Source organism: Pyxicephalus adspersus, chromosome 4 (assembly GCF_032062135.1).
Source record: "Pyxicephalus adspersus chromosome 4, UCB_Pads_2.0, whole genome shotgun sequence".
Lineage (NCBI taxonomy): Eukaryota > Metazoa > Chordata > Amphibia > Anura > Pyxicephalidae > Pyxicephalus > Pyxicephalus adspersus.
This window is the reverse complement of record NC_092861.1, coordinates 11,681,106-11,697,367: the sequence shown is the minus strand read 5'-3', so window position 1 is coordinate 11,697,367 and position 16,262 is coordinate 11,681,106. Positions and strand designations below refer to the sequence as shown.

Here is a 16,262-nt window from a genome sequence, read left to right as displayed (position 1 = left end):
GATGTGTTTATATTATAATTTGTCTTTTTGTTAAAGTGTAACTGTTTTCTAGTTTATATAAAGTGGAGAAGAATCCATGTAAAAAATGCTAGAACTCCATCAAGTTTTCAGTGTAATTTTTAGACCTCATTGGGCACATTGACTTCTACTTCTTGCTGCAAGGAAGTGGGGGAAATATTGCATGAAAAACGAGAAGACGAAGAGTTTACTGGTCCCCTATTTTACCAAAAAACAGTTCTTGTATTACTGTCTGTGTCCCAAATAAAGACTTCCTACTTCTTTCCAAGTGGAAAATGTATCACCAGGACAGGAAGGGAGGAATAAGCTTTCTTTTGCTGTCCTGGATGCCAGAATGTTGAATGACAGTGATCCGTTCCTCCTCACTCTATCCATGCCAGAAAAGAAAATTTTGGAAGAAAATGAAAACTTTAAATGAAGACAGTTTTTTTATGAATTTTAAGAATATCACTTAATGAGATGAGAATGAGAAAATGAGCTTAGCAGTGTGTACAGTATGTAAGAAAAAATATTTATTTCAAGACCTTTTCAGATGCAGTGAAATAAAAATCACTTTACAAAACCTAACAATAATAGATTTTTGTTTTATTGTGCATTTTTTTTATTTTTATATTTACAGTATAGCTGAAGGTGATTCCGGTAGAGTGCTCCCAAAGTGGATAAATGATGTCCAAATACCCAACGTCATTTTCCTTCTACTTGGCATCATACTAATGGCTTGACGCCACTTTGTTGCATGAATACATGTCATGAAGATGTCAAGAAAGCCAATTGTTCAATTTCATACCTGACCTACCCCCTTGTCATGACACTAATGCATTGACCCTATTTTCTTGAAAGTCAGATGTCAGTGGATGAACAAGTTGTCCAAATACCTACCCTAAATTTCCATTCCTGACCTACTGTATACTCATGGTTTTGCTGACTTGCATTGGATGTGACTCAATGCATGTCAGTCACCATCTAAAGTCCTTCCCAACATAAAGTCTTCAACTTACAAAGACGAGAACATGCTTTTATTCAAATTAAAGATTACGGTTAGCATGGATTGAAGGTGTGAAAGCATAGACATTTCTCCATACTGACCTCTACAAAAGGATGATTTTCTTGTTATCACTAAGCTGGTATAGATTGGGAAGGAAAAGTTTGTCCATAAATGGAGCTATTGCCGAAAAAACACACAGAGCTGTCCAGAATAGAATTTTATGGAATCATTTTTTCCTGATCTCTTTTATATGTCCACATATCTAAACCACTGATGTAGCATTCCTGCCAATGAATGTTGGCTATATTCAACTTGATCAAGCTGAAATAAATCTTAACAGGGAAAAAAAGAACTCTAAAGCTGCAAACAGATTCCAATACCCAAATCCCCTTAGACAAATTACAAATTATATTTTAAAGGGAACTTGTACAATGTTTATGTTCAGTTCTAAATACATTTGAGGGTGCATTTTTAATCAGATAAAGGACTACCTAAAAGTACTTAATAATTACTTTTTAGTCAAATAATGGAGCCCTTAGTAAGGTTCACATTTAAAATCTAGACAACTGTGCAAAAAATAGATTAAATGATTCAGAGGAGGGCCTCCCCTTCCGTTCTTCTTTACTAGTACAATAATATTTTAGGCTTACATAAGCTCTAACAACTTGTCTTGCTTTTGATCAGTAAAAAAAGAAAAACATTTAATATCTCAATGGCTATACATTGGCTGAAAAATGAGCTTGAGCATGAGATTTTGAGTGACAGTGACAAGGACCAAATCATGACATCTAGGGTAAAACATCTTCCAAATAGCAGGTTGTGGATATTCCTGGTTTACAATGGTTATTACCTATTAAAACTAGTCCAAGAAAGTGCAGCTGGTGAACTGGTGATGGGATCATAGATTCCCAAGGCTTATAGATGTGCATCTTGGTAGGATAGTTTATTGGGCCCAACCCCCAGTAGACCTATTGTAGCCCATATTTCCAGGAACACTTAATTCTGGCCATAAGTGACGTCATCAAAACTCACAGAGCATTGAAGCCAGCTGTGTATGGGGTCCTCCTGCTCCAGAGACGTACTCCTGCTCAGTACAGTGGTATATCTTCAGTTTAAGGTCATCTACAGCAGTGTGGCTGGTCTTGGGGTATTAGCGTAAAGATTTAATCCTTCCTGGAGGCTCTGACATGTACAAGAAAAGCCCTGTCTCTACCAAGATGGCCACCTACCTTTTCTCTATGTAGTTTTCTGAGTAATTCTGTTATCAATGAAAAATTACAGGAATGATCCCTGTCAAAGTACTTCAATGGGCTACTACATCACAGTCTAAATAAGACCCCAAACCCAGTTTCTATGCAAAAACTTGGCTCCTAAATTAGTAAAAATCTTTCCTGACAGCTCCATGTCAGCATACCAATGGTTTAATCCTCTTGCTCCTCCTACTCCCAGGATTGTAACTCAATAAATTAGACATAACCCCAGCATCTGGTGTTCGTTCTTTTACCTCTTTTTGCCTACCACGTTGGAGTAAAGCTCTGATTGACTCCTGAACAAGTGATGTTCCCCTGCATCACACCAACGGGGTCCTTTTTGATGGAAGCCCTCCTGCTGGGCCCCCTGGGGCCCTATAAGCTGCTAAATTCAGCTCTCTGGCAATAGGGTTTTGCCTCATGCCTTTGTTATGCTTGCTCAGATCTGCTATAGTTCACCTCCAGCTTATATACAACTGTCCTAAACTTCCCTGTGCGAAGTGTTTCTGCACACATAGCGTACATTGCGGTGTCCCCTGTTAGCTCCCTGCATGTGCACGATGACGTAGGACGCCAAACACATAGGTCTTTAGCTGTGAAACTCTTCCCCCGATTGGCAGGAATAGAGTTAATAAATATGCTGGCAGTATTATGATTAAATGTCCTTTATAAAGCTGCCAGACAGGTAAGTCTTCCTGCTCTACCTATTTTACTTTGCTGGTTAGTGTGAATAGGCTGATAAGTGCTTTTGTTGCATTTAGGTGCTGTCAAGCGCTGTCTCTCACATGCCTACAGGTTAATTTAAATCATATACTATTTCTTGCTCTATACTTATGGAGCAGAGGTTTTAGTACTACCATTTTTATTACACAGTATGGATTGATCTGAGCCAAAACCCAACAAAGACCAGCCTGGCCTAAAAAAGTAAATGGGGAACTCTCTTTTATTAGAGTTTTTTTTAGATCACTGTGACCTTTAACACTCCCTTTTATGTGTATTTTTTCTTGGTCCAAGTCCCAATTTGCAAGATATATCATCTGCCCATACTACCCGAAGTAAAAGCAGAGGATCAGTCTCAATGAGGAGCAGATACCCCTCAGGAAATAAACAAGCTTGACCTAGTAATACCTAGGGCCACCAGAGGCAGATCAGCCTTTATCCCGCACGATAAACGCCTAATGTAACAAAGGAAAAGGATCTCCAGAAGGGCCCCACCTGACAAGCTGAAAAGAATCCATGAAAAATTAGAGCGATGGTAAAAGCTCATCTGAGTAACAAACTGAACCTCTTCCAGGTAAGTAAGCTTTAGGCGGACAAAATTTCAAACAAATGGGTCCAAGAGACCATTTCAAAAGGTTACTCATGGGCATTCATTGGAACACCAATCATACAGATTGTGACAACCAAAGTTCCCTCTTTCAGTATAAAGAAACAGTACTCCCTTGCTTGCTTGTTCAAGGGGTAATCATACCAGTACCACTGGAACAACGTTTCCGCAAATGTTACTCGCCTCTGTTCTGAATATAAAAGAAGTTTGGAAAATGGTGACCAGTCAAATACCTAAGGACCCTCAACAAATCCATTAGGAAGGAGCAGACTTTTATACAAACAATTCATCCAGCAGATTGACTAATCTCTATAGATCTCTATAGCTCTATAGTCCAAAGGTTTATTCATTTTGCAATAGGCCCCATGCATTTCCAGTTTGTATGTTTCCCCTTTGGCTTGACAACCTCTTCCAGTGTCTTCTCCAAAGTCATGGAGGTAATAGCCCTCCTGCGTCACATGGGCATACGAATATACCACTACTTAGACGATATCCTACTGTTATCAAGGGACATAATACTCCTTCTCTTATAGCAGAGACAAATAGTCCTACAACAACTAAAGGACTTCAGCTAAATGGGGAGTATGGAAAAGATGAATCTTCTCCCTGCCCAGACATTGGTCTTTTCCGGGACACAAACAGACAGCATAGTCAACGCGGTCTCTTTACCTGAGCAGCAGATCCAAATAGCCAAGGAAAGGATTTTCCAGGTTCACATGCAAGTGTCATTTACAGCAAAATCCTGCCTAAAACAGTAGGTCGGCTACCATCCTAATGACATAATTGGCCCAGTGGAGAATGCCCCTTTTTACAAATAGGTTTACTAGAACATTGGAAATCTGAACGGTTATATTTCCATCACTCAAGGAAGTCCAGCCTACTAGGTGGTTAGGCAAACTAAACCTCCACAACTGTCATTCCCTTCTCCCCATCAAATAGGTAAGCCTCACCTCAGATGCCAGCATAGATGGGTGGGGTACATGCTGTCAAAGCCAGATTGTCCAAGGGCCTTTAAGGAACCCAGCCAGCACCTATGTAAAGAATCAGGGAGGCACACGCAACAGACACCTACTGCAGCCCCCATCATAAATTAGGTGCAAGAAACCTGACTCACCCTTCCGCAATAAACATCCCAGGCAAGCTCAACAAGCATGCGGATTACCTGTCAAGAACAGCAATTGACAATAATAAACAGTTTCTACACCAGAAGGTGTTAAAAATAGCTTTCAAGTGGCCTTTCCTCTCCTAGGTGCACCTATTTGCCTCAATGATGCATCACAAGCTGGAGAATTTCATTTCCAGATTACCTTGCTATCAAGCCCTGGGGTTAGATCTGCTGACGATGCACTGGCAGTTCGGGTAGGTCTATGCATTTCCCCTGGTTTGCATGATCCAAATTCTTAAGGCATCTTCTGGAGGAGCCAATTTTAGTATTTATAATCATTACCAATTAGTCAAATTCTCTGTGGCATTAACGTGCAAAAATTGAGCATACGGACCCCTCTCCAACTGCAAGCCTGCAGAACTCTCCTCTCACACGTTGCCCTATTCTACCCGAACCTGAGGAAATTATTCCTGATGGCATGGGTATTACCAGGCCAATAAGCCTTGGATGCTTTGAGCTTGTGGTCCAAACGCACATGAAAGCAAAAAAGTCCAGTAACAATTCTGCTTACAACAGAGTGTGGCAAAAGTTTAAAATATTCATGAGTTCACTTAACTTTGAAGCAAACTAGGTGCAAGTGCAACATGTCCTGGAACTCCTCCAGAAATGCCTAGAAATTGGGCTCAGCCTTCATACTCTAAAAAGGACAAGTCTTGGCCATCTCAGCAATCACATGCCTCCCATGAACCTTAAATCCAATACTGATTCTTTATAGCAGTTGTCAAAATTAAACCTTCAAGAAGACCAAGATTCCCTAAATGTACTCTTGTATTTGATTTCCTTGCATCTCACACGTTCAAATCAACTGGGAATATTTCCTTAGGCCTATGATCAAAGAAGACAGCCTTTTTTGTGGCGGTCTCCTCAGCCACAAGAGTATCAGAAACAGCATCTCTAGAGGCTAAAGAACCCTTCATCACCATTTTCCCAAACCATTCATCACCTTCTTCCCACTAATTCTACATTTCAATCCAAAAGTAACCTCTTCATTTCACCTGAACCAAGAAAGTGTTCTTCCTAGCTTTTACATGGATACTGACCAATAGGTCAGTGATCCTGACATGGGCAGTTCCCTATGCACATATTTGTAAGCCTCTTTATCTATACGCAGATCAGAACATCTTTCTATTGTTCCTTCTGGCATGGATAAAGGAAAGAAAGACTCTACCAGACTCGTGGATTGTTAAAACTATCTCTATGGCATACAGGGCTAAAGGCGTACAGATCTCTGCAGGGGTTACGGCTCATTCGACTTGCAGTATCCCACCTCCTGGGCAGCAGCAGGACAAGTGTCCCTGGATACCATCGGCAAGGCACAAACCTGGTGCTCCATCCACACATTTATATTACACTACTGTGTGGAACCAGCAGCATTGACACATTGACCATCGTTTACTTTGGACAGAAAATACTGTCTACTGTCTCACTACATGATTAAGTGTCTTTGAAAATACCATCCTAGTGTGACCTAGGTATTTCCCATTTGTATTCCAACATGAAGCTATTAGAAAAACAGAAAATTGAAGCATTGGATCCCAAGCTTATTATTGAGGATGACTAGTTACAGAACACCACGTGCTGGGGTTACCTCTAATTTATTGAATTACATCCTGGAAGTAGGAGGAGCAAGGGGATTGACCCATTTGTAGGCTGACATGTCAGAAGAGGTATGTAAGTATTCAATGTTCTGTTTTCCACACACTAGAGAGCCACATCCATCATTTTTGCCTCATATGCCTTGCTGGACACTGCAGCTCACAATGCGAGGGTCCCAGCAATACAGCCAATCCAAAAAGCAATGGCCAGGACTAAGTGTGGACAGCTGCTGGTTACATGCAAGTGGGCCAGCAGTTACTGGTTACTGATAACCAGGGTCCCTGCAAGATCTTCTCGTTCCACTGTAGTGCAAGACAGCATAGTCTACATGAGGGCAACAATTACAGTGTTCCCACCTCATCAACAAGAAGATGTAGAAGGCAAATTTCACTGGCTATTTTAGCAGACACTTGAAACTTTGTAGGGTTTCCATGCAGCTTCTTTTTTCAAACCACATTACCAGCTGGAATACTGCTTTTTCCTCCCTGTTACAGGTCTTTCATATAACCAGCTACCTTAGTACACTTCTGCAGGCTGAGCACAAAAACTGATGTTGTTATTTGTTTATATCACCTTCTTTTCTTATTACTATCTCCCTCCGTCTACTTTCCATTATAAAATAATTACTGTAACATCAAGTCCCTGCAGTAAGAGTGCAGATGTTTTTATCCCTATTAGCATAAAAGCATCGCTATAAAGAGAGCCCTTTTTGTTTTTTTTTAATCTTGTAATGGCCATTAAATACCTGCAGCTCTTTTGTTACCTGATCTACATGATTATTCACATTACTACCTGCAGCTATGAATAAAAAAGGCTTTACTTTAATAGAACATTGGGAAGTAAGAGGCAATGTCTGTTTTATACTCAGAAAAACAGGTTTAACAATGCCAATGTTCCAAACCAACAATTAAATGGACTCCATGTTGTCCAAATCCAATTAATTCAATACATTAGGAATCTCTGACACAAAATGAGTTTGTAAAAATCTTGAGTTTTGGCTGTACTTGGTGCTTGCTTGCTCAAGGACTTTGACCCCGGCGGTATTAAGCCTGAAAACTAACAACAACAACATTTCTCCGGGAACAGGCTTTGCAAATTGAACAACATTTTAGTTGATCCCTACACTGAAATCCAGAACCATGACAATATTTATAGGGCACATCGGCGGGTCTGAACTTCCAGCACATTAAGTATTGCTTCCAAAAATAAAAACATTTGAATTCACACGTTTTCATGATAACAAAGTGTCAGTAAGTGGAATCACATTGAGCGACAATAAAAAGAAATCACTTGGTTTACCTTGAGTGTTTTATGAACACCGAACAATCTCTGCCCGCTGTGATAATGGCGTTGGGTGATCAGACATCATCCATCTGTAAAACTGGTTTGTTTTGTTCAATGAAATTTATTTTGTTGGAAATGTTACATGGCCTCCAGAAATATAAATCCCTAGGTATCTGGGTTCATAGATAAATGGAACTTGTGCTGTACAATAATGATGACCTAAAACTCCAAATATCCATATTAATTGAACCTTTTCAACAGTTATTAGTGCCTATAAATGTACCTTAAAACTCCATATGTAAAAATGTGAGATCGTCTAGGGCACTGACCACTGTTTTCATGCGATTTGGTAATACCACTACAGTGCTGTTCACTGTTCTCCTTGCTGGAAAGGAATTTCTACCTGCAGATCTCCCTGCTTGTTTACAGTAATTGCAGGTTTGGCAGATCTTCATCTCTCTCAGTGCTTCTTGATTGTTTCCCTAGCAGTCACAAGAGGGCCAAGCAAGATGAGACACAGAGAGATGATGAAAAACAGGAATAAAGCAGTAATATGGAATAAAGTAATCCCGTGGAACATAATGCCAGTCCTTTGTACTCTTCAAACTTTTATAGGACACGTCTGCTTTAAAACAGAGCTAAACCCTGCTATATTCACTTTGACCCCGTTACCTTGCAGGGTGCTGCCATCTTCTTCCCTGTTGCCAGTTGCGATCTTTGGTCATCCTAATTGGCCCGGCTGAGGTGATCATTCATTCAATCTTGGCAACCACAGGGGAAGCCGGGATTGCCACACTGCTGCATGCACAGCTCAGTGATTTTTACAGGTAAGAGTGCTAAATGCAGAACGGACTTCACCTGTCCCTTTCTGAAATAAAGCACTGCCTGATCACAAATTCCACTTAAATGGCATTAAGTTTAAAAAGTGTTGTAAGTCATAGCCCAATAAGTTCAATGTAAAGTGGAAAGAATAATTTAGTAGTCAAATTACAAAATATTTTTTTATTTTAAATTACTTTTCAACATATTTATTCAATCTTCTTTTAACATTTACCACATGAAATCCAGAATATTTTATAGCATATAAGAAAAGTCCAGAAAGCAACATTAAACAGGCCAAAGATGATAAAGCTCTCTAGGAGAAACATCAAAAACCCCTCCAACTGATAACTAAAAAGCAGAGCCATGGGAAATGTCCTGGGTAAAGGTCATTGTATTTACAGGGACTGCTGTCGCTTTTCCAGGCTTTGTTCAATATCATCGATTACCTGGACTGCAGCCTTGGGAATTCGGGTTCCTGGTCCAAACACACTGGAGACTCCAGCATTATATAAGAAGTCGTAGTCCTGTAGAAATCAGAGAAAACAGGATATAAATTAGGTAAGAAGGAGGGAAAAGATGAAACTAAGTAGGAGGAAAATATGAAGACCTTTTGGTCTTTCCTGTACTGCAGAGTTTAGACTTAAGTAATGAGGGGCAGTGAAAAAAGCTATCTGGCATTGTTTTAAGGCTTTGTGGGCAGGGAAGATGCTGATTAAGAAGAGAGCAAAGTGATGAATTAGTGTACTGCTCATTCCTTTACTGTTAAATCAGCAGGCCAGGTTATGTTTTGCATAAGAGGTTGAAACTCCAGCTGTGCTGCCTGGCATGGGTAAGAGATTACACAGCTTGCTGCATAAAAAGACCCAAAAGGTTCCCATATATGTATTCGACTATGTATTTAGCAGCTTGCAGGGAAATAATTTTTAACCCTAGTTTACCATCACCCATTGTAACAGATTTTAACATTTGTTTGGAGTTTCCACACAAACTGACAGCATTTTGCAACAATTCAGTGAGGTGCAACTACTTGTTTTAGAATTAAAGAGGACGGGCCACGGAACCAGGAACCAGGGAACACTTAATGTGCATTTTTAAAGGCTAAACCCAGTGTTATTCAGAAACATAAGACAAGAACAAATGTACAAATTACTGAAGTGGCAGAAAATAATGGTTTGAATGAAAACAAGAACTACTCCATAATACACAGCAGTGTTCTCCCCAGGCCCTTTTAGCTGGGAGCACTACCCGGCACTTTTCAGTAACCGCCTGGCTGTTTTTGGGTGGTTACTGAAATGTTAAGTCATAATACAGGGGCTGCCATCTGCCTACAGCTTCTTCCCACCCATCTTAAAAAAGTTCTGGAGAGAACACTGCACCGTGTATTCCCAAATGTGTTTGAAGGCACAGTGTTCATAAATATGTGTTAACATACTGACAATGCATTTGGTACATTAACATTCATATCTATGTATTGTACTCAGCTCTTTATAATATAAAATATTTAACTGTTTTCTTGAGGATATCACAAGTAGAGAACAAAATTCTACAAAACAGAATATTTTCCAGCTGGCCACTTTCAGTGTCCGATTCCCTGATTTGACTATACAAACTGCATGCCACTTAATGCTATGTAAACTTTTTCCTGCCAAGATCCCAAGTGAAATACGGAATAAAATGCTGATTTCCCCCCTAGAAACTCTATTTATTCATTTGTAGAAAACACATCCAGATCTAGCCAAAATCTGTTTTAAGTCATAACTTTTTACAGTAAAAGGTAGCTGATATTTCAATACAAAATGTAACGATGAAGATAAAATAAAGCTGAACGTAAAACTGCTTAAATTTTCATTTTCTGCTCGAACTCAATGAACTAATGACACCTAATTTAAAACCTTTACAACCTCATTACATATATTATTTTAGCCATAGTTATAATATTATGCAATTTAAAGCAGATTGTAGCTGCTGGAAAGGGCTGGCAGGGTGTTTTACATTGTTTACTGAAAAAAAAAAAAACATTGCCTTTTTAGTTTTTTTATCCTCGTCTCATCTGTGCTGCTGATCTCCTGCAGCCTCTGTTACAGTTTATAATTATTATTTATAATAAACAGTATTTATTTAGCACCAACATATTACACAGCACTGTACATAAATAAATAGGACAGACAGATACAAACAATGACACAGGAGGAGGAGGGGACCCTGCCCAGAGGAGCTTACAATCTAGGAGGTTGGGGAAGCAGCACACACACTAGGAGATGGGATATGGAATGGTGGGTGAGTAGGAAGGGTCACAATTATCTCTACCAAATGTGCATTTGACTGGGTGACAATTGGGAAGTAGGGACAGATAGTAGTTATCTCATAGGAGGAAGCGGCAGAACAGGTTCTTTTATATGGCAGCATTACCAGGTATTATTTTATCAAAAGCTGCAAGCCACCATCTTTATATGGAACCATTTCAAAACATCTCTTTGATCTTAAATGTAAACTTATAGTGGAAGCCCTACTTCCACTATAAGTTTACTACTATAAACTCCACTATAAAATTTGAGATTCAGTTAGGGGTTTATTGAAGAGGGACAGATGAAGTCTCTTCTGCAATAAGTAGTCTTTCCTGTCCGATTGCCATCCAGCTGTCAAATTTTGCCGAGCTGCACACAGAGTTTGTTGGTAGGGTTATCCAGCAATCCTGACTTTCCTTGCGCATGCTACAACTGAATGAACTCCTACGCATGAGTTACATCATACCCGCGCAGCCAATCAGGATGGATGAAGAGCGGGATACGGAAGTAAACAATGGAAGAAGATAAAGGCTAACTAAGGAAAGGGGACAGATAATAATTTATGGGTTTAGTTCCGCTTTAAAAATTTCTCTAATCTGTGAACAAAGAGTTTCCTCATAGTTAATGTGTTGTCTACATTCCAATATCTTCTCTTTAATGTTTGTTTTATTAGCTAAGAAGCGAGTGCTTTGTTCAGCTGGCTTCAAATCTCACTTTTCTGGCACAGAACATCATCATCCTAAAATATATTGGTCTTCACAAGTGGTGGACAGCTTATGTCTGCCAGGTTTTGCTAGTTATGAAAATGCCTTTACGAAAATCTCTCCCACATGCGCTGTTCTGCTCCCTGTAGCCTTCAATATCATTGCAATCTGTCACTAAGATAGTTCATCAAATTGCTGAAAAACTATCTGACCTAAAACTGCTTCGTTTTCTGCATGCTTTGACAGCAGTAGCAAAAATATCCCCTACAGCAGCGGTCACCAACCTTTCAGACCTCGCAGACCACTAAATTCATCATTTTAAATCCCAGGGACCATTAATATGATTTTTTTAAAAAGACATTTGTAAAATAATGATCTTCCCAATGGTGCCGGACGAGCACTGTGGAGGCTCTAAATAATTGATCAGCTCACGGTTAGGTATTACTATTGTTACTATTATCATTAGATGCATTATCTTTGGTATTGATAAAGAAATGCAAAATATTTGTTTGCTTTTTCTCAATCATTATGGGTTTATTTCATTCGAATCTAGGACCAAACAAGAAATGATAGTTATTAAAGTCAAACTATTTGATGCCCATAAATCTAACGGTTAAAAAAAAAAATACACAGTTAAGGTCAAACTTACCTAAAAGAGCATCTGAGAAATAAACAAATAAAAAAAAAAACAATAGGATGAGAATCGGTGTTGGTGGAGCGGGGTGACTGTTGTAATAGTGGAAACAATACTGAAGCGTACGGCTCGGCAGCGGTTGCCTCATACAACTTAAAACTACACTGACGTCACGCTGCGCCTGCCTGGCTTTTCCGTCTCTAGTACAGTGTGTTAATTTAGTTCAATAAAAAGGCAAAAATTGTCATTCAGAATATAAGAATTTATTAGAATATCATTTTTGTTTTATTATTAATAAAACATAAAAATTGCAAATAATGTCCAAATTTTTCTGTGGACCACCAAAATTTTTTCTAGCAAACCACTGGTTGGCGACCACTGCCATACCACCTACATAAAGTATATTTCCAATGTTACTTCTTAAAAATTGTGCAAGAAAAGTAACACCAAATAACTTGGGGGTCAGATTTAGAGAATCAATATATACACATTGTATGGCCTAAAACTTGTAGAAAGCTGACATTCACACCTATATGAGCATGTGGGACATCCCAAATATAAACCATTGGCATGAATATTGAGTTGACCATTTGCTAGCTCAAAAACCTTTACTTTTCTAGGAAGGCTTTCCACAAGTGGGATAAAAGACACGATGGACAAGAAAAGGGATCAAAACATTACCACATGGTTGGAAGGGGAAATTTTTCAAAAATTTTGTAGCACTAACAGTACATTTGACTGGAAACAAAAATAGTATATTAGAGGATTGCCTGTTTTAGGTTATTTAGAGTAATTAAATTCATTCAAATGAAAAAAACTGATAAGATAAATGGGCAACTGTTTTTAAACTGCAAGATTTACATACAGTGAGGTAAAGAAGTATTTGATCCCCTGATGATTTTGTATGTTTGCCCTCTGACAAAGAAATGACCAGTCTATAATTGTAATGGTAGGTTTATTGTAGCTGTAAGAGACAGAATAACAACAAAAGAACGCTCAAAAACCCAGTGCTCATAAGTCAGAGCTTGATGTGCATTGTAATGAGTGAAATAAGTATTTGATCCCCTATCAACCAGCAAGATTTAAGGCTCCCAGGTGTCTTCCCTGTATGCAGGTAACAAGCTGAGATTAGGTGCACCTTCAGTAAGGGAGTGCTCCTAATCCAAGCTTGTTACAGTACCTGTATAAAAGACACCTGTCCACAGAAGCCATCATTCAATCAGATTCCAAACTAGCCACCAAGACCAAGACCAAAGAGCTGTCCAAGGATGTCAGGGACAAGATTGTAGATCTACACAAGGCTGGACTGGGCTACAAGACTATCACCAAGCAGCTTGGTGAGAAAGTGACAAGAGTGGGTGCGATAATTTGCAAATGAAACAAACACAAAATAACTGTCAAACTCCCTCGGTCTGGGGCTCCATGCAAGATTTCCCCTCGTGGAGGTGCAATGATCATGAAAACATTGATGAAGCTACCCAGAAGGGGGGAACTTGTCAATGATCTCAGGGGAGCTGGGATCATAGTCACCAAGAAAACAATTGGTAACACACTGCGCCGTGAAGGCCTGAAATCTTGCAGAGCCCGCAAGGTCCCCCTGCTCAAGATAGCACATGTACAGGCCTGTCTGCAGTTTGCCAATGAACATCTGAATGATCCAGAGGAGAACTGGGTGAAAGTCTTGAGGTCAGATGAGATCAAAATTGAGCTCTTTGGCATTAATTCAACTGGCTGTGTTTGGAGGAGGAGGAATGCTGCCTATGACCCCATGCTTTGGGGGTGTTTTTCTGCTAAGGGAACAGGACACCTTTACAACATCGAAGGGACAATGGACGGGGCCATGTACCGTAAAAACATCGGTGAGCACCTCCTTCCCTCAGCCACGGCATTGAAAATGGGTCATGGATGGATATTCCAGGATGATAATGACTCAAACCGCACAGCCAAGGCAACAAAGGAGTGGCTCAAGAAGAAGCACATAAAGGTCCTGGAGTGGCCTAGCTGATCTCCAGACCTTAATGCCATAGAAAATCTGTGGAGGAAGCTTAAGGTTCGAGTTGCCAAACATCAGCCTCGAAACCTTACTGACTTGGAGAGGATCTGCAATGAGGAGTTAGACAAAATCCCTCCTGAGATGTGTGCAAACCTGGTGGCCAACTACAAGAAACGTCTGACCTCTGTGATTGTCAACAAGGGGTTTGCCACCAAGTATTAAGTCATCTTTTGCAAAGGGATCAAAACTTATTTCACTCATTACAATGCACATCAAGCTCTGACATTTGAGCACTGGGTTTTTGAGGGTTGTTTTGTTGTTATTCTGTTTCTCACAGCTACAATAAACCTACCATTACAAATATAGACAGGTCATTTCTTTGTCAGATGGCAAACGTACAAAATCAGCGGGGGATCAAATACTTCTTTCCCTCATATATCAGTGGAGGAGATTTTTGCACTCCCCGTAAAACTTTTACTTGACACAATGCCAGAATGTTGTGCTGAATTTCCCTGCAGTGAAACTGAGCAAAAGGAACTGCCTTAAAAGGAACCAGAACTCAAATGCAATAGCTGTAATCCAAGAATATGAACTTTGTCCTGTGGAAAAAATAATATGGTCCTGGCTTTATTCAAGGCACACTGATCAACTCTCAACATGCAGATTAGAGATCAAAGGGAAGGGCCACAAACTAGAACTGTAAGGGTGCAACCACAAACTGTAAAAAATGGGGATATGCTGAAAAGATAGAGATACATGCAGGAGCATCTTCCTTGGTGTCCACAGTAGGGAAATGACAGCCGAGGTGAATTCCATGCAGAATTTTTTTTAACTCAAATTCAGAGTCCCAAGGTCCAACATGGGTCGAATGCTCTCTTTGAGTTTGGGAAAAGTCATCAGGCTTCAGTAAAATCCCCCAAAAACTGTTTTGCCTTAGGGACTAGGGCAATGACACCTTGGCTCAGAACACCCAAGACGGCTCTTATAAGATTTGTCCAGAAAAATTGTAAGATGGGAGCTGAGAAACCAGGCAGTATCTCTGGGGACCAACACTTGCAGCAAAAATGCAAGCTGTCCAGGTGCCTGCAAAAGTTAAAAAATCTCCCTAAACTCTGAACAGTGGCTTGGAAAAGCAAAGTCACAGCAAAAAATCAGGTTTAGGACAGGGCACACCATCAAGCATTATGGCATTTAAACCACTTGTCAGTTGCATCTTTGAAAACAAAGGATAGGTAGTTGTCCTGTTAATGATGGAAAATGCCCCATCCTCAGTATGTGGTAAATCAGTTTTTCACCTGAACAGATATAAGGTTAGTAAGAGTTTAGGAGGTGAAACAACCAACAACCACAGAGAAAGAAACCATAAAGCAGGTACAGTGAAAAGGTCTTTGCCACTTTAGAAGCTTTACAGACCCAGGAACGAAGACAGCAATGGTAGAAGATACAGGCTGAAACAGTCTTAAATTATTACTAGCAAACTTGTCAGGTACAGACTGAAGTGGCTCCGGGCCAGACAAAGTCTGGAAGCCGCTAAGTTCCCTGGCAGGTCAGAGACAGAATGAAGCATATTTGTAGCCTCTGTGGTCCAAGTCAGTGACTTACTGGGTAACTTTGGTAATAAAGTCACGCAAGACTGTAGAACAAGGGATTAATCAAGCTACACCTAATGATTCCAAAGATGACACAGATGCTGCCTTGAAATAACCAGTATAGATTCAGGAAAGCACCTTACAACAATCCTAGACTCAATATTCTTTCTGGGTATGACTAAGCATAGTCCAGCAGGGTTTGGATAGGGCACTCTTGGTCATGGCAGATATGTGTTACTTGGAAAGCAGCAATTAAAGAGATCAGCTTTCAATGCAATTTACAAAATAATTCAATGTAGTTTAGGAAAAACTCCAGCTTCTGCAAAAAATAAGTTAGTCTTTTACACAGAAGACCTCTAGTTGCCTTTGAAGACATCCATCCTGCTAAGACAACAACAGAAAATTGAAGCATGCAGGTTGGAGAAGGGGTTATCCTGGACTGGTCTACAGTTTTTTCATTGCCACTGACTAAGGTTCCACTGCAGCTCCCAAGGAATTTCCCAGTCTCTTAATGGACAAGAAAGAAACTAATTGATTTTCACCTAATGGCATCAATACATCAAAACATCTCTAATCACAAAATAATCAGCACAGATACCATTCATAGTCA

The 16,262-nt window shown here is 39.8% G+C and overlaps 1 protein-coding gene across 1 annotated transcript in view; it reads right to left on the bottom strand.

Moving 5' to 3' along the window:
- Positions 1-8,612: 8,612 nt before the first annotated feature.
- Positions 8,613-16,262, bottom strand: part of MMUT (methylmalonyl-CoA mutase) — a 43,224-nt gene continuing 35,574 nt past the window's right edge. Inside the window, exon 12 of the mRNA XM_072407405.1 lies at positions 8,613-8,971. Within this exon, the coding sequence (XP_072263506.1) occupies positions 8,843-8,971 (129 nt within the window). The 3' untranslated portion in view covers positions 8,613-8,842. The remainder of the gene's footprint in view (positions 8,972-16,262) is intronic.